The 18,368-nt window shown below is 58.4% G+C and overlaps 1 protein-coding gene across 2 annotated transcripts in view; it reads right to left on the reverse strand.

Annotated features, from left to right (window-relative positions):
- Positions 1-337: 337 nt before the first annotated feature.
- AP3B2 (adaptor related protein complex 3 subunit beta 2) overlaps positions 338-18,368 on the reverse strand; it is a 29,255-nt gene continuing 11,224 nt past the window's right edge. Inside the window, exons 5-26 of one of the 2 annotated variants that reach the window (XM_044230722.1) lie at positions 17,759-17,919; positions 17,417-17,483; positions 17,137-17,319; positions 16,763-17,046; positions 16,375-16,429; positions 15,976-16,047; positions 14,706-14,768; positions 14,231-14,363; positions 13,868-13,977; positions 13,235-13,411; positions 7,929-8,028; positions 7,039-7,157; positions 6,512-6,620; positions 6,096-6,213; positions 5,527-5,710; positions 5,290-5,350; positions 4,853-4,959; positions 4,426-4,654; positions 3,951-4,035; positions 3,642-3,739; positions 896-1,034; positions 338-791 (exon numbers count right to left, since the gene is read on the reverse strand). In XM_044230722.1, the coding sequence (XP_044086657.1) occupies positions 641-791; positions 896-1,034; positions 3,642-3,739; positions 3,951-4,035; positions 4,426-4,654; positions 4,853-4,959; positions 5,290-5,350; positions 5,527-5,710; positions 6,096-6,213; positions 6,512-6,620; positions 7,039-7,157; positions 7,929-8,028; positions 13,235-13,411; positions 13,868-13,977; positions 14,231-14,363; positions 14,706-14,768; positions 15,976-16,047; positions 16,375-16,429; positions 16,763-17,046; positions 17,137-17,319; positions 17,417-17,483; positions 17,759-17,919 (2,805 nt within the window). In that variant the 3' untranslated portion in view covers positions 338-640. Of the gene's footprint in view, positions 792-895; positions 1,035-3,641; positions 3,740-3,950; positions 4,036-4,425; positions 4,655-4,852; positions 4,960-5,289; positions 5,351-5,526; positions 5,711-6,095; positions 6,214-6,511; positions 6,621-7,038; positions 7,158-7,928; positions 8,116-13,234; positions 13,412-13,867; positions 13,978-14,230; positions 14,364-14,705; positions 14,769-15,975; positions 16,048-16,374; positions 16,430-16,762; positions 17,047-17,136; positions 17,320-17,416; positions 17,484-17,758; positions 17,920-18,368 lie in introns of both variants that reach the window. The other variant, XM_044230721.1, reaches the window with a different exon arrangement.

Raw genomic sequence — 18,368 nt, forward strand, 5'->3', positions numbered from 1 at the left:
CCCAAGGGCCCGTGAGGGAAATCCATGGGGACTGACAGTGACCAGAGAGGCCTCCCTTCTGCAGAACCTGCTAGCAAGGACAGGGAGATCTTCCAGCTCGGCCCCCCACCCCTGCCTGGAGGTCTCTTCCACACACAGGCCTGGAGACTCACGGAGGGTCACCTTGGAGTCTGGCCAGAGTCACCTATGGGAGTGAGTCCCAACCTCCCCTAGAAAGTCAGCGATGATCATTCACAAGAGTCACACGGCTGCTCAGAGCAGCTTGCCCCCGTCCCCCTCAGACAGAGCCCAGAAGGAGGGAAAGCTGAGGCAGCATATAGGGAGAAGCCTTTTTATTGGGATTCTGCTACACACACAGTTGCAGAAAGCCGAGAAGACAAGGGCGCAGTCAGGGGTTCCCCCTGCACAGAGCATGTGGAACCCGTGGGAAGGGGCATTACGGTGGGGGGGTTTGGGGGAGGGGGGCTGGGAATGACCAGAGGGCAACAGCTCCACCACCCCCACCCTTGGTGCTATCTGGCATGAGGAATCTGCTAGGAGAGAGAGAAGAAAAGAGGGAGAGAGAAGGAAGGGTGGGGACCAGCAGCCCAGTGCCACGAGGGAGAGACGAGCAGGGCTGAGAAGTCCCGGCCCGCGGGCATCACTGGGTCAGAGCCTGCACCACGTCCTTCACCAGCATGGTGCCGATCACCATCTTCTCGCTGTTGACGGTCAGCTGCGCAGCCCCCGAGGGCCGGGCGTCCAGGGTCAGCAGGACCAGGCTCCCGCTGGTCAGCGTCCTGCCTGCAAATCTGGGGTGAGGGCAGAGGCGGGGGCTCAGCCTCGCGGCCGGGGGCCCTCCTGCAGAGCAGGCCTGCCCAGAGCCCATCTCGTCCCCTGTGCTGGTGGCCGCTACCTGTACTCGTCAGAGGTCCCACAAGGGACACGACCCAGGTTGGCAACGGTAGTCACTTTCTGTACCACGACGTGGTCACTGCGACAGCTGTCTGGCAGCGTGAGCTTCTCTGTGATCTCGCTCATGCCTGTCAGCTTTCCTGGGGTGGGGTGCAAAGGTCACGGTGAGGGCAGAGGCCATGCTGGGTCCAGAGACTGGCACCTGCGTCTGTCCAAGCACCCTCCACTGAGTTCCCCCTGGAACAGGCTGGACAGGTCTCAGGCTAAAAGTGGGTCTGAATCTCTCAGACTCAAGGAGGGGCTATTTCCGTCCTGGACCGCACCCCGCTTCGGGAAGCCAGCCTCCCCACCCCGAGCTCTAGCCATGCTGCTGACCAAAGACGGATCTGGCCCTTGCCCACCATCAGACTTCTGGACTACCCGCCCCGTGGGAGGGAGGGCCCATGGACCTGGTGGCCAGTCAGCTCGAAGCGGTGTCCTCCACCCCAGCCCCCACATGCTCTGGTCGTTCCTGGCTGGCCCTCCAACCCGAGTTCAGGTCCCTCCCAGCTCCAGAAAGCTGACTCCCCGCAAACAGATCGCTGGGGGCTATTACACTCTCGGTCAAGGCACTGGTCCTCAGTGGACAGGCCAGAGTGCAGTGGTCACGCGAGGCTCTGAGACGGACTTCTCATGTCACCTGCAGCACGAGCTCCGGACCCCCGGGCGTTCACAGCCCCCACAATCCCTCACTCTGCAGGCCAGAGCTCTCCTCTCCACTCACACACTCGGTGATTGTGTGACCTCCACACACGGCCAGCTGTGTGACCTCCTGCCGCCTTCCCTGCAGCCCCTCTGTCCTCCCTCTGCTGCTGCCCCCATTCTTCTCCTTTTGAGAACGGCCCTCCCTCTCCTGCTGCCCCTCATCCCCTTCCTTCTGGAGTGATGACATTTCCGTGCCCCTGTACCTTTACTTTCCCTGGCCAAGGGTCTGAGTCCTTAAAAAGTCCTCTCTGTCATGCTGTCGCTGTGTCTCCCTCCCCATTCATGGCCAAAGTCCTCCCAAGAGGGCTCCATTGCCTCAAGCCCTGGCCTCCTCCCACCCGCTGCCTCTGTCCCCTCTTTGCAGTGACCTGCTCTCAGATGTGGGCAGCAGCCGCCTATCACATGGAGCAGAAGGTCTTGGGTCATCCTGGCCTGTAGCCACCCACCCCAGGACAGTCTTCTGTCCTCTCTCCTCCCTGGGGTCTCCTGCCTCTCACTCTGTTCCTGCTCTGATCCCTCCCCTCTTTCTCCTGAAGAACGCAGATTTTCCTCAAGGACGCTCCCTGGCCTCACCTTCCCACCCACCTCTCTTCCAGGGACATGTGGCTCATTCACAGCTCCAGCTCTCACCTCTGCTCCTGACTCCAGCTGAGAGGTGTTTCCAGGGCACAGACCCACACCTGTGGTCACTTACCAAAGAGCCAGCTCCCAAACATGCCCTGTGCACCTCACCATCAGCTCATCTGGAACCAACCACGCTCCTCCCTCCTCCCCTGCAGAGCCCATTCCTCCTCCTTTGGCATCAGGGGTTGGGCAAATTTCAGTGGGCAAGCCAAATCCAGCCCACAGCCCATGATATATTTTATATTTTTTAAGTGTTGGAGCGGGGCACAAAAAAAAAATCAAAAGCTTAATAGTTCACGACATATGAAAATTATGTGAAATTCAAATTTCAGTGTCCATAAATAGAATTTTATTGGAACATAGCCACACTCATTCATTTACACATTATCTGTGGCTGTTCTGTGTTAACAGCAGAGTTGAGTCATTGAGCAGAGATCACATGGCCCACAAAGCCTAGAACATTTGCTTTCTGGCCCATCACAGGAAAAGGCTGCCGACTCCTGGCCTAGGCAAGGGCACTGCCATTCTCCCTGCCACCCTGCCATCTGTGTACACCTCCCTCCTCTCCTTCTCAGGGCAGCGAGCGGCCCTCAGCTGCCCCCGGGCCAGCACCACTCCCTGCCCCAGCCCTGCAATGCCTTTGCCAGGATGTTCATCCCGGTCCTCAACCTCTCTCACCAGATCTAGTGCAACAGCCTTATACACGGTGACAGGATCTAAGCCAAGGTCACACACCGAGGGAGTGGCGGGGTCAGATTATCGAGCGGGCACTCACAAAGCCCCATGCTTCTCCTTCCAAGCTGTCCTGCCTCTGGCTGCCGCAGGCTCCCCAGGGCGGTCCCAGCTGCTGCTGGTGTTGCCGGATTCCCCTTGCTGAAGCCAAGGTCCCTTGGTCCATTCCTCAGGGACCTGGTCCCTTCTTCAGACACCTTCAGGGACCCTCCATGGCTAGGAAAATGAGGTCTACGGTCCTAATCTTCCTCACAGTGCTGGTGGACCTGGTAGCTTTGGCGACCCCTTCCAACTCCCAAATTCTGGGACTGAAATCCTGTAGCACAGCAACCCAGGCATCCAGAAACTAGAGCAGACCTTTCCTTTTCAATTTTGTTCTGACTACCCCTCTGTGCTGTGGACTCCTGAGCCCCAAACCAAACTCTCCTCTGTTCCTGGTAACTTTCCCTGACACGTACTCATGATATTTCCCCCAAGCTGGAATGCTGGCCTAGAATTTTCTCCCTGGCTGAGTCCCCCTCCCTCCAAAGCCTCAATGATGTGCCCCACCCTCGGTGAAGCCTCTGTTCTGAGGCTCTGTCTGAAGCTGGGGAGGCTCCTCCAGCACGAGATTAAGCCCCTCCCCGTCTACCCCAGGGAGCACTCACCCTGTTCCTTCTTGAACTCATTCTCGCTCATGAACACGGGAGCCATCAGCTCCCCGACAGGTGGCTGAATGGAGACATAGAACTGCCGGGTTTGGGTACTGCAAAGGTGGGAGGAGACAGAGGGAGAGGAAATGAGGCCAGAGTCTTGCCCCTCACTTCCCACTTTGCCCGAAGGCAGTAAGAGAGCAAGAGAGAAGATCTGAGGGCCTGGGATGGCTTCCACAGCCGGAAGCACATGACATATCCCTGCAGTTCTGCTCCCTCTTCTCCCCATCCTCTGCCCTGCTCCACCATGAGTTAGATACTCACCACAGCTGGAAGTTGGCCGCCTGGGTTGAATCACAGAAATTAATGCCCATTACAGCAGTAGCAGATTCTCCAGGTGCCAGGGACTCTGCGGGTACGAGGCAGGGAAAGGGGGAGGGGGGAACACCATCACCTAATAGGTCTGGAACCCACCACTGTCAGAGCTGACCACCCCACCATGCACTTTTGACCTTCTGGGCCCCTGGGAGATGGTTCCTGGTTTTCTCCTTAAATCTAAATACTCTCCCATCCTCTTCCCCCATTTAAGTCAGTCCTGAAATCACCAAGGCCTCAAGCACCTTCTGCCCTGATACAGACTTGCTTGTTTCCTAGTCATCTTGTCTACCAGGGCATGATCATATCAGATGCCCTCTCTGAGCCCTCACACCCTGGCCCGGCACGGAGGGCACCAGCAGCCACAGAAAGACTGACTCTGCCCAGGAGCCGCCTCCTCCACCACGTCCAAGGCCCTCCGTACCGATTTCAGGGAACTCCTGGATGCTGATGCCAGCAGGCAATTTGGGTGTGCCCACGTGCAGGCCTTTGATGGGGGTTTCAGAGCTGTTGGAGAAGTGGATGTGCACGGACACCATGTGGGGGTCCCCCGAGAAAGGCTGACGGCTGAAGGTGTAGTCCACAGCCAGCCCCTCGCCAGCTACACGGTGTAGCAGCTCCTGCCTCCCAGCACCTGATGCTGGACTCAGCAGCTGGAGGGGAGGAGGGCCAGTGTGGAAGTGAACGAGGAGAGGGCCTGTCCCACCTTGCTCTCACCTAGGGTCATCGAGCAGTGGAGACTCAAGGCTATCCCCTACATCTCACCCCCCACACACAAATCCACACTTTAGGATGCACCACAGATGTGTCCCTGACCCAGAGTCCCTCCCCCTCTCCCCCATCCCACTCACCGATGGCACCAGTGGGGAGTCTGTGAGTGTCAGGCCCTCCAGGTCAGTAGCCAGACTGGTGGACACAATTGTAGGGGGAGATACAGGCTGGACACTGGCCGGGGTGACTGTGGGAGGAGATGAGGAAGGCTATGAGGGAGAGGCAATGCGGAACTGGCTTGGGTTGAGTGGAGAGCACAGAGCTCAGGGAGCACACGGTTCAGCACCGCGGACAGCGACGCTCAGGGTGGCCTAGGGCCTCCCGGTGTTTTTCCACTCCTAGATTCCAACCCCACACCTGGGGAGGTTGTCCCGCTGCCCTCTCAAACCCAGGAGTGTGTTCTGTCTCCTCCTCTTACCCTGGAGATCTGAGGAACCTAATCCAGAGCTCCCATGGACCTTCTTAAGCCACCCTCCCGAGGTTTCCTTCCCCTGCTATTTCTACTACCCAAACTCACAGTCCTCTAGGTCAAGCAGGGAGATCTCCTTGGCTACCGGGGCACTTTTGCCACTGGGAGGCTGAAAGAGAAAAATGGGATGCAGGTGTGGGAGGAGAGAACCTGGCCTGTTGTGGGTTGGATAGGTGATACCATGGTCTGTTCTAGATGGCGCGGAGATGACTGGGCCTGGCCCAGGACATGGGAAAGGCTCTGGCCCAGGAGCCCACTGCCCCGCTCCGGGCCCAAGGCTCTCACTGTTTTTTTCCGCCAAGAGGCAGGTTCCACCTGCTCCTCCTCTGTCTCTGACGTCCTCTCAGACTCGGAGGAGCTACTGCTGGAGTCGCTGCCCTCATCTGAAGATGAACCATCTCCTTGTCCCTCAGCCACCTTCTTCCTCTTTTTGGTCTTCCTCTTCCCACCTTCCTCCTCACTCTGTTCACTGGAGGAGAGGAGGGGGCAAATAGGGCTCAGGCCCAGCCTGGACACCTCTCCTTGCCTCCCAGAAGAGCAGGAGAAGCCCAGGAAAGTGGGAGGGAGGAGAGGGGAATCAAGCCAGTGGAGGTCACATGTGGGTTCCTGTGCCTGGGCCCCTGGTCCCAGACTGTTTCTCCACATTGCCCCCGTGAGGGGGCAGGCCCAGCACAGAGACCCCTGCAGCCAGCCACAGCAGCCATCCTGGGAGTGGACTGGAGGTCTGCAGGCCCCACCAGATCAGGAGGAAGTTCAGGGGCTCTTAGGAGAGTGGCTAAGGCTGAGCATTCCCCCTTGTTTTCCAGAGGAGACCCCCTGAACCCCACCAGCCACCTGGCTGGCTCCCCTCTTACCTCTCACTGCTCCTCCCTTTCTCCTCCTCCTGGTCTTCACTATCAGACTCGCTGCTGGACTCCGCGGAGCCACTCTCACCGCTGCTCTTGCTGTCCGACGCGCTCTCGGACTCAGGGTCTGCGGAGGAGCCGGCTCAGGGCCCCTCCCTGTGTGCAGACCCCCTTGGGTCCAGAACAGGGGCCCTGGGATCCCACCATGACTCAGTAGGGAAGTTGCACCCCCCGAGGTTCCCCTGGCCCCAGACGTCACCTGGACCAACCAGGACACAGATGGACTCGAAAGTGACGTGCCACCCCCTGGGCCCACAGACATACAGGACCACGCACGCAGCTGCACAACCCCCTGCACGTGTGAAACCATGTGGAACACACACGTGGCCAGGGCCACGGTACCCCAGCTCTGCTGATCTCCTCACCGCTGTCTGCAGACTCTGTGGGGCCTGACTCCCCTTCAGAGTCCGAGTAGAAGGGCTTCTCCTTCTCCTTCCTCTTCTCTCGATTTGAGCACTTGGTCCATTCAGGTACCTGGAAATGGGGGTGGGGCGAGAGGAGCATCGAATCATGGTTGGGGCGGAGGAAGGAAAGCACGAGGTTTCTACCTCACACCCTGCCCTCCTTGGTCCGGTCTCCAAGAGAGAAAAATGGGGAGGGGAGGGGAGGGGCTGCCGCTGACACAGGGAGAACTGTGAACCAGGAAGCAGGCTACAGCACACCAGGGGAAGGGGAGGGGCCGCATGGGGTGGAGGGAGAGAGCACAGCACACGGGCAGGGGGACCTCCGTGTATTCGCCCAACAGGCCCACGTGGGTCTCGATAAGGGAGAGATCTTCTTCCTGCATGTGGGGAGGGTGTCAGGAGAGCCAGGCCAGCACTGCCGGGTGCTCCGCTACCTGCGCCGCCCCCCGCCCCCCAAACACAATAGTTCGACCTTCACCCCCGCTGACCTCCACATTTCGCACAGATGGGTCTGGAGCTTCCTCTGGCCAGTCTGGGAGCTCCTGGTAGCCTGTGGCCTTGGCATTGAGCAGGTGGGACAGTGAGCCCAGCTGGAAGTGGTCCCGGTCTGGGGGCAGGGTTAGAGGTGAGGGCAGGAGGAGGTATTAGGAAACGCCCTGGGGGAGTTATCTCCCAGGTCGGGTGGACAGCTGGACCCCCCCCAGCTAGGCAGGTGAAAGCAGTGGCTGTGTCCTGTTAGGGACTTCCAGCCAGAAGTGAGGACCTCGTGCCAGGAGATAAGGTTGTCTGGCCTGACTAGAGCCCGAGCTGAGGGATGGGGTGGGTGGGATTGTGGAGGAGGGCGGAGAGGGGGTGGGAGGGGGCTCCAGGCCCAGAGATGCTGCTGGCCCATCTGCTTGATTCTGTCTGGGGGGAGGCCGACACGTGAGTGGGGCTTCTCATCCGGGGCAATGGGGTCTGTGTGCCTCGGCATGGCCAGGCTTGGGGAAAGGCCTGGCTGGTATGAGGATAGCAATTGTGAGGAAGAGGCTGGCCAGGCTGGGTCAAGGGGGAGGAAGAAGACATGCCTGGTCAGGCTCTGGACCCCATGGGGAGGCTGTGCAGTCGGAATGGGAGTGGGAAGGAATCTGGGCCAGAGGCCCAGCCTGTGGTATCCAGAAGGTAAGGCAGAGAGAGGGTGCCGTCAGGAATGAGAGAGGACCCTCCTCTTTCCTGAGAGATTTAAAAATCTGTCCCCTCTTGGGGATGGGGGTCTGGCAATTCTCCAAAGGTCCTGATGTCTGGCTAAGACTGGAAACTCAGGGGCACGGGCCGGATCTGGGGTCCTGACCAATTCCTCCCCCTCCCCCAGGAGATCACCCTTGATTTCAGCTCCCACCTTTGAAGGATGACTCCAAGACGGGGGCTGGTTTGGGTGCCAGGAAGAGCTTCTTGGCATGGCGGCTGAGCGCCCCTCCCTGTTCTGACGGGACAATCAGCTGCCGGGTGAAGCGCGCTCGGTCACGGATGTCATAGTTCTGGTCGTACTTGGCCAGACTCAGCACATACTGGGTGAGCAGCTTCGTCTGGGGATGAGAGTGGGGACACGGGGGTGGGCGGGCCCTGCAGCAGATTCCGCAGTCCAACACCTGCTGGCCCGCTGCCTCTCCCACTCGCTGCTGTACTGTTCTGTGCTTCCCCTCAAGCCCCTAGCCCTACTCCTGACCCCAGCTCCGACAACTGCTGTGCCCCACCGAAGAGGTCGCCCTTTTATAATCTCTTCCCTCTGGGCCATGGACTCCATTATTCCTCAGTCCGGGGGTCCCCTTGTTCCAGACCCAGCTCCTACCCTGCCCACTCCAGCCCGGGCCAGCCTCTATACTGTGGGGTGCCAGGGCAAGTGCGGGAGGCACACGGGGATCCCCTTGGCAAGGGCTGTCCTCATGTCCCATTGACCCACACGGTATATTCTGAGCAGCCCAGAGTTCCAGAGGCCGTGAGCTCCCACGGAAGGTTCCAATGAGAGACGAGAGCAAACTGCAGCTGCCTTTGGGGCTGCTGGAGGCCTGTGGGGTCTGTGGAGGCAGCCGCATCCCAGGATCCCAGATCTTGATTTCTGCCTTGATCCTGGCCTTCTCGGCCCTGCGTTCATGGCATCACAGGCAGCCGATGTCCTTCAGGGAGGCCTTCCAGCACCATGTGCTGTGTAAGGCACTTCACACGCTCCCATGTAACATCCCAGCCCTTCTGAGAGGCAGGGGCTAGGGCCCCCTTCCAGAGGAGCAGCAGAGTCAGAAACGACTTTTCTCAGGTTAAGGAGTCAGTCAGTGCTGCTTCTAGGCCCAGACTCCGGCTTCCGGCTCCAGACACCGGCTTCCCCGCACCACCTCCCTGCTGACATAGGCTGCTGCCCCCACCCGGGTCTCCACCGCTTACGAGCAAGACAGAACCAGCAAGTACACAGATCGCGTGCCCCACAGCCAGAGTGCCCGGGTAGCAGGACGCAGCGGAGGGAGTCCAGAACCCAGTCGGGTCTTCCTGACGTCGACAGGCATCCAGCCAAGGACATGGCTAACTCAGGTGACCCAGAGGGAGTGTCTGAAAGATGTCCATGAGGGGTAGAGCCCCCAGCTGCTGGCCAAGAATCAGAGCCACGGCTGTGGCAAAGCTAGAGAGCCACTGTGACGCTCTTGTACCTACGACATAGCCCACAGGGATGTCGGCGGCCCCACCTTCCACTTAGTCCCTTGCAGCAGAACAGCGCCTACGGCATTGTGCCCATCACAGGTAAGCACTCCCAGCGCCAGACGGCCCAGTGGTCCTCATCACAGACCTTCCCCGCCCTGGGCCAGACATCGTCTGACCAGTCATGGCCGGTCGATGCCCTTATCGACCTGGTCCACTGTCAAGATACTGCTGATTCCCTTTACAAACATCCCAGCTGGCCGACCAGACTCTCCCCCTCCCCCAGTCCTTGCCTACTTCCAGAAAGAAGTGGAAAGAAGTGTTAAGGGTTTGGATCCCTCTGTCCGCAGCCTTAACTGCACATCAACAACCAACACAGGAAGGGCCTGGTTCACCCCCCGCTTGTCGCTGCAGGATTTGCTTATAACAATTCACTACCCTTCCCCACCCCAAGGACCCGCCAGAAATCCTAGCATCCAGTCTGCACCACCGAGACCCTCCCCTCACTCAGCCAGGATGTGCAGGACTCATGGGCAGCTCAAGAGGCCCAGGAGACCTGCTTCAGTGCACCAAGAACGGAACGAGGTTCCCACGGACCAGCAGCCTCCAGCTTCCGGGGGAAGACTTTTAATTGGGGAACATGGACCCCTTTTTGAGAACCAATGTCAACGCACCTGCTACCTTGGAACCACCTGTTAAATCACACCGGGACGCTGGTTCTTCAAAATACGAAAGCAAAATATATCCTGACCTCACATATGAAAACAAGCTCTAGATGGCTGTGGCACGCAGATAGTGAGGTCCTCCTGCACAGTCCCTGCCTCCTGCGGCTCATGCCTTTACGTAATCGTCTTGTCGTCAGTGTGGGCAAGACCCGAAACTGGCTTCTGACCAAGAGGCTAGGGCGAAGGTCATGGGGGTAAAACATAATTCCGTGATTAAGTTTCATTATATAAACCTTGCTCTGGAGACTTTTTTTCCTGGTGACCTGGAAGAAATAAGCAACCGTGTAGGGAGACCCCCTTGGCAAGGAACTGAGGGTGGCCTCTCGAATGGAGGGCAGTCCCCAGCCAACAGCCAGAAAGAAGCCGAGGCCTCGGTCCCACCATCCCAAGGCACTGCATCTAAGCACCAACCAGGCCAACCTAGAAGAGAACCCTTCCCTGCAGAGTGCCGGACGGGAGCCCAGGCCTCAGTGGCATCTCGAGGTAGCCTTGCACACGACCCAGTGAAGTTGCGCCTTGACTCCCAACCCGCAGAACTGTGAGAAAATACCCACACTGTCTTGAGCTCCTGGGTTTACTGTGACTTGTGACACATCAAGAGAAAACGACTACGATGGATCGGAAAATACAAAAATCTAAATCTAGAGAAGATATAGGTGGGGTTTTTAATTGATCTGTGAACGGGGAAACAGCCTTCTAAATACAAAGGCACTGGAAGGAAACAGAAATGGAAAAGTTAGGATACTGAACGAGACAAGGTTGTGTAACTTTTGGATGACTACATGTAGGCACCAGAAATGTTTTTTTAAGAGCTAAAGAAATAGAAGATTAAAAGGGATCTTTTCTAAGTGGCAGACCTATGGCTAACTTATATTTTTAATTACTAGTTTTCTGGGTTTTCCAAATGATAATGATCATGCATGACCTTTATAATACGTTAAAAAAAATTACTTTTTTTTTTTAAAAATTCTGCAGAACTCTATCAAAATTTTCCATCCACGGTCAAGGCCAGATTCTGGCTCCCACCACACTCCTAGCAGACCCTCCCCCCACACATGTCAGCCAGCATATCAGAAGAAAACTCACCGCTGAAAGTTGCCCCAGGTGTCAGACCCCAGGTGCTGTAAGGACCACCTGCCCTGGGCCGCGGCCCCCAGTCCTCTGTCAGTACCTCTATTATCAGAGCTTTCGTGGCCTCTGGCCCGGAGCCTGATTACCAGCTGAGGCTTACAAGGCACAGCTATGTCCAGCCCCTTGGCCTGGGCCAGGACCCGGCATGTGCTAGAGACCAGTAAGTGGGCAGTGGCTGGGATTGCTGTGGCCCGTGGCAGCCCAGAATGTCACCCATGGTACCGGGAGGGGGAAGCATCACCACCCTTTTGCACAAATATCCACATGCACCCCCACACCTCCTCCCTCCCGGTATGCTAACGATTCTCTTTCCTCCGGCACTCTGAGGATAGGCTGGGAAGAAAAGAAGTGGAAAACGGGAGGACCGGAGAGAGGAGAAAAGCTCTTTACTGAATCAAAGAACCGTTCTAAAGGGCCTGTGCCTGGGACCCATGTTCAGGTGAAGGGCACGTGGAGGTTCACGTCCATTTGCCTGAACAGCCTGTGCCGGCTGCCGTGACCGGGCCAGCCCCCAGCGTCCTGTCTGGGAGACGGCTTCAGCTGGCCACACCCACACTCTGCGCCAACCCTGCCACGGTTCTTCCTGCCCTGTGTCTCCTACTGTTTCCCCTACTTGGCCGGGAGCATTTGGAGGCCCGTAAACACGTCTCATCCACTGTCGTGCTCGAGGACACCCCCGCAGTGCCAGGCACTGGGAGCACTGGAGAAATCTGTGGTAAAGAAGGAATGAGCAAGTGCACCGTAGCTCACAGTGACAGTTTGGGGCAATGCCATGGGGACACAGCAGCCTTCAGGAACATGCCGACATCACCCATCACCATCTGGGGGCTCAGGGCTTCTGCTTGGTCCTCAGCCCGTCTGGGTGACTTCCCAGCCATGTGGCTTCATCTTTCCAAACGACCCTCCCGCCTGTTCCTTCCTCCCCTCTGAACAAAGGAGGCACACAAATAGTCACTCAGGGAGTGTGCTGTCCAGTTTCGCTTTCCAGCCTGCTTCTCCCTCGACACCGACAGCCACAGACCCCGTCCCCCGTTGCTTCCACGCAGGACTGCTGCCTGTTCCAAATCCTGACCCGTGTCCCAGCCCCTGATGGCCCTGCCTCCCCAGCTTAGTCCCTGGGGCCCAGCAAAGCCACCAAGGACCAAAGGAGCCACTGAAGACACGACTGCCACTGCCTGGAGACGCGATGGGACGGCGAAGAGGCCACCTGCAGGCGGGTGGGGATGTCACCATCTCCAGGGTACAGCCTCACTGCTGACCCACGCCACCTGCTCAGACACTCAGCTCTACAGGTCGCCCAGCTGTTTTTAGGAAGGACAGAAAGTAACCATTTTGGGTTCTGTGGGCCCTACGGGCTCTCACAACTTGTCAGCTCTGCTGTTGTTGCACAAGATTATCCATATGTAATAAACAAATGGATGAACGTGGCTGTGTCCCAATAAAACTTTATTTACAAACACAGGCAGCGGGCTGGCTTTGGGCCCCTACCTCACTTAACTGAGAGGGCCAGTGAGTGTGGGAACTGCCATAGTGCTTGGACTCTCTGACACCTTGAGAACTCTGCACGTTTAACACTTTACTCTTCGGAGAATCTCCTCGGACCATCTCACAGCTTGCTGGACGTTTACCAGGCTTTTACCATCCTGATATCCCAGCCTAGCTGAGCCATTCACTTGGCTATAGTACCTCCCATAACATTTAACCTTGAGAACCACAATGGACACCAGTACCGTCCCAGACGAAGCAGAGACTTACCCTCACGTCCCTAGCACAGACTGGCCAAACACCGCTATGCTTTGGGAGGACGGACAGACCCCACCTCCTAGGATACACATTCTCCCACCAGGGCCCTCCATCACCGGCCCCTCCCTCAGGCCCACTCCTCTGTGGTTCTGTCCGGCCCTACTGTTCCCAAGGCAGCAGGGAGGAACGCTCACATAGGCAGACCGGACGTCACAGCCCCATAGGGGAGCCTCTTCAACCCCGCCCAACATCCTTCCTGGCCCTTGAGCCCTTGGAGTAGCTGTGGACCCTGTGGGGACACTAGACATTTGCCCTGAACTCTGTCTTCAAACAGAAAGAGATGCTGGAGTTCCCGGCTGCCTGGTGAGGGTCCGCAGCTTCCCGCCTGGGCCGTTTCCGGGGATTACCTCTCCCTCCTCACCTGCTTGGAGTTGGTCAGGTAGAGCTTGGCTGCCAGGTTGATGACCTGCAGCTTGACAATGTCCTCCTCCGCCGTGAAGGACTTGGCCATTTTCCTCAGGACGTCAGGTGCGATCTTGGGGACGTGCTCGCAGTACTCGCCGATGAGCCACAGGATGCTGGCTCGGGCCATGGGCACCTGCGGGTGTGCGGGAGCGGTCAGGACCCGGGTACTTGTGGACGTGCGGGTGGGCACGTGGCCAGCCAAGCAAATGCCATGCCTCCCATCTGTGCTGGCCAATGAACAGTGGGGTCCTCGGGAAACGGGCCGGGGGCTCAAGGGATGCCTTATTCAAAAGTTTCAATGTCACAGGACAAAGAGAAAAACACGAGGTCCGTCCATCGGCCAGAGCTTCAGAGAAAATGTGAGCCGTGGTACAGGCCGTGGAGCTCAGCAAGGGACCCGCGGGGGGGAGAGCGAGGCTTGGGCAACCCGTGAGGGTCACCTGGTCCCCCCTCTTTCCACCTGTGGTCCTTTCAGAGCCTGGATGGAAGGTACGGAAGCTGATTTCATTAAGGCTATAGTGTTTAATTACCGGGCTTTAAAATCACGGAGGAAGCTGGGATGGGAAGGCAAGCAGGGGCATGCCCTCACCTGGATGTTGTCAGTGAGCTTGGCCAGGTGTTTGATGATCTCGCCATGCTGTGCGGGCTGCATCTGCAGCAGCTTCTTGATGACAACCACGGACTCTGCCACCACCAGCTCTGCCAGCCGGGAAGTGAGCATGTGGGCCCCGGGTGGTGAGGCAGCGGCGCGCGGGGGAGTGCACGCGCCTGTCCCGCTCCCAGACCCTCAGCCCTCCTCCACGGCCCCCTGCACTCCTCCAGGGGCTCTCAGAGATGCGGCCAAACTTAGACGCTGAGGTGGATGGACAGACGAACATGCATCATGCCCGGACAGACAGGCCTGTCAGACGCTCTCCACTCATCAAAGGCAGACATGCAGACCAGCACTGACCGTCACGGTTAGACAGCAGCTGCACCAGGCCATTGAGGCAGGTGTCACGGACTCGGCCGATGTTAGTTGCACAGCGCCCAATGGCCTGGATCGTGGCCGCTACGAAGTCCTTGTCCATGCTGCGGATATAGGTCTGTGGGACACCACAACAGAGTGACCCCTGCTGGCCGTGACCCCCTTCCCCATGATTCTGCAGGCCTGAGAGTGGCCTTCCAGGAAGGCTGTCACCCCTCATTCAATGACTTGTCATGCCAGAAACAAAACTCTGGGAGAGGGAGCGACCCTCTTACCCATCCCACAGTGATCCCCGGGCCCACAGCCAGCAGAAGACACTGGGAGGGGGTCAAAGACAACCGTTTCTCTACTTCTGGCTCTGAAGAGAAGAGCGGCCTATCAGGACGATTGTCACTGAGCACAAGGAGCTTCCAGGCAACTCTCCGGGGTCCCTCCCTTGGGAGCTGGGCCTGGCCCGTACCTGGAATTCCCGCAGGACAGTAGGGATGTTGGTCTCATTGGCCAGGTTGGTCAACACCTCCAGCTGTAGGGAGGCAAAAAAATGGGTGGGACGGCCAGTGGGCTTTGTGTATTTCAACAACCCCTGGTCCCAAACACACTTCCCAGGCCGGGAAATAATCCTACGGGCAGCCCTGCACCATCCTTAAACTGATGAAGGAAATAACAGACTGTAAAACTTGTCCAAAATGCAGAAAGACCAGTTTGCTCCCTAAATGGATTCCCTGAGTTCGCGGATAGACAGCATGAGCCTATCACCCTCCACCTCCACCGAAAACAAAGCATCCTATTGCTTTTAGGATAAAGGGCAACATCTGTACCATGGTCTATAAAACTCCACGAGCCAATCGCTGTCTACCTCTGTCCTCACAGTCATACTGGCTTTTTGTCAGACCTCTTCCTGCCTCAGGGCCTTTGCATATACTGTATCCTCCCTGTGAAGCAGTTCCTGCCATTCCTGTCCCTGCATTCGCCTAGACAATTCGCATTCATTTCTCAGGCCTCAGCTCAAGCCTCCTTGGCACCAGACTAGACCAGGGCCTCCTTCTCTGTGCTGACAGCCCTCTGCACCTCTCTTTCTGACCATATTTCTCAAATGGATTTTTACATGTTTTGCAATTAGCTGCTCAGTGTCTTCTCTCATTCCACTAGACTGTAAGCTCCAATGGGCAAAGTGTCTGATGAGTCTGCCATCCCTCGTACCCTGAGATCTAGCTGTGACTGACAAGTAGTAGATGTTCAGAGTTGGGATTAACTGCCACTGAATGAAATTACGCAGTAAGGAGGAGGCAGAGCGGGAATGGAATGTGGGTAGGGGCTCCTGACAACACTTCTGTGGGTGTATGTTTGCGTGATCCCCTGACGGGGGTAGGTGTGTGGGGAAAGGAACACGGTGGGTGGAAGACAGGACACCACAGTGGGGGCAAAGGGGCAGCTCTGGAGTCAGCAGAACTGACTCTGCGCTAGGGACCTTGGGTCTACCTTTTTACCGGAGACAGTGTCTGCTTCCTTAGTTTATTATGAAAATCAGGTTACTTTACATGTGAAAAGTGGCAGAGGTTTAACAGATGATAGGCCAAGGCACTCCCAGCAGCCCAGCTTCCTGAGCAAACACTTCGGACTCCGAGGCCCTGGGTCCAGCCCCAGAACCAAGCAGGAACCACGGTGGCCACTGCGGATGTCCAGGTTTGTGGGTGGGGGCGGGAGGGAGGCGGAAAGCCGGCCTCACTCACCTTCAGGATCTTGATCTGGGTCGGGTCCGTGGATCTGATGTAGAAGCTCTTCAGGTAGGGCTCGAACATACCCTGGCGCGAGAGAGGCGGCCCCAGGGCGCTCCTTCGCAGCCCCAGCGGGCCTCGTTCCCAGAGCTCCCCCAGCTCTCCCGACCCCAGGCGCAGACTCCCTCCTGCCTCCCACTGTCCTCCCACCTCCCTCTCAGACGTGACCACGTCTTTCTTCTCTGGGTTTTCCTCCCTCAGCGGCTCTCAGGGACCTGGCCCTGCTCCTCGTCCTGCGCTTGGGGTCTGCCCTTTCCCACGCTCCGCCCGGCTAAAGCATCCCGGTCCTGCGGTTCCCGGGCCGCCCGCACCCACAGGCGCCGCTCCCCCGACCGCCACGCAGGACGTGCTCACCCGGCGCTTGATGGACATGGTGGCCACGTTCTGGAGCACCACGTACTGCACCTCACTATGGGGGAGACAGGTCAGAGGTACCCCGGGCCCTCCGTCCGGGCGAGGGACAAAGAGCCGAGGGAAGGGAGGTGGACCAAACAGGAGGGAGGGGAGGGCGCCAGTCGGGGGTGGGCACTAGCGGGGTCAGTACGGGGCGGGGAGGGGGGAGGGGGAAAGAGTGGGGCACGACGTGTGCACCCAGGGTCGGAGAAAAGCTGGGAGGGCCTGCCTACCCCTCCCCAAATGGGCAGCGCGGGGGGATGTAGGTCAGCCCGCGGGGCGTGGGGGTGCTGCCCCCCCCGCCACCCCTCCCCGCGCCGGTGGGGCAGGCGGTCGGTGGGGGGCGCACCTGTGGCTGCGCAGCAGACGCACCAGCGCCTTGGCTATGACGCCCACCTCCGCCTTGGGCGCCAGGTGGAAGTAGAGCTGTGCCACCGCCATGACCACCGCGGCGCTGCGGCTCTGCAGCAGCGGCTTCGTGTTGCGCAGCAGCAGCCGGTGGTCGGGGTCCATGACGTAGGGCTTTCGGGCGGGCACTGTTGTGGTGGCCGCCTCCTCCGAGCCCGGGCCCTTGGCCTCATCCTCTTCTGAGCCGTAGAAGGCTTTCTCGGGGTTCTCCTCCAGCAGAGATTCCTAGGCGGAGACGGGGGTGGCGGTGGGGGCAGTGGGCGCCTCCTCCCGGCCGCCCTCCTCCCCGCGCCGCTGGGGGCGGGGTGCACTCACGTTCTGCGTGGGGCTGAGGAACTGCGTGCGCGCGTAGCGGGTGAGCATGCTGATGATGACCACCTGGCCCCACTCCTCCACGTCGATGAGCAGGTTGCAGAGTTTCCGGTAGTTCTTGTGAATCAGGTCGATGCGCTCTGGGCAGACCTCCTCGAAGGCCATCACCACGCTGCCCGCCACCAGCTGGGGAACAGACAGGGGCAAGAGAGTGTGAACAGGAAGGGCAGAGGGCCTCTGGGCCCCTCCTTTCCACCACCCACCCGTGTGCTCATGTACACACCGTGGTCTTGTCGGCCAGAAGCTTCTCAATGACCTCAATCAGCTGGTCCTTCTGGTCAGAATCCAAACTGAAGGAGAAACGTTTGCGATTTACGATCCGCCCTCCCCGGCCTTCCCAGTATCTGCTCACACTGTGCTCACGAGCCCCACCCCAACCTTCCTGGTAGACGTGTGACTGCCACCAACACTGTCCTCCATCTCTAGCAGTTCCCCAAACCGTTTCAAACCATCCGAAGTACAAGAGAAGAAGGGCAATTTGCAAGACTTGGGAGAGCCTGGGGGGGGGTGGGTTGGGGGCTTGGGGCCACCCCCTGAGGAGTGAAGGGCTAGGTTGGGGACGTACCTGTAGAGTTTAGGGATGGCGTGAGCAGCTGTCTTCCGTACATAGGGTGACATGTCCGAGGCAGCTTCCTTGATGGCCAGCATCATGATGGGCACGATGATGGGCACCCGGATGCTAGAGAGGACGCGGAGGGCACTGGCGCGAATCAGCTGGTTGGGGTCCTAGGAGCAGAGGTGGAGGCAGAGCCCTGAGAGAGCACAGTGGCCTGATCGGAATGGCCGTGTCCATGGAACTCACTGTCCCTAGCTACCAGCAGTTCCTGCCTCCCTGAATGAAGTGCCAGTCTTAGGGACCCGGGGGCAGGGGGACCACTTGAGGGAACTGACTCTCATCCCCGCTGCAGAAATCTGACACCAGAACAGTTGTGGAAGAGGGAAAATCTTCCAGGATACCTAGAGTTCCTGAAACACTTCCTGCTCCTTGGGTGGGATGTAGGGTGGGGGAGGTCTTTGTGTTTATTCCAGAGGTGACTGCCTGCAAATTCAAACCGGCCTCCTTTGCAGAGTTCATCGTTAATACTCCTTCCCCCCAGCAACCTCCCAGAATTTGCTCTTCTTCCTCTTCCTTCAGTGTTTAGAACAGATGGGCACAGGCCCTGTCACCTCCAGGG

This window comes from Neovison vison, chromosome 13, assembly GCF_020171115.1.
Source record: "Neovison vison isolate M4711 chromosome 13, ASM_NN_V1, whole genome shotgun sequence".
Lineage (NCBI taxonomy): Eukaryota > Metazoa > Chordata > Mammalia > Carnivora > Mustelidae > Neogale > Neogale vison.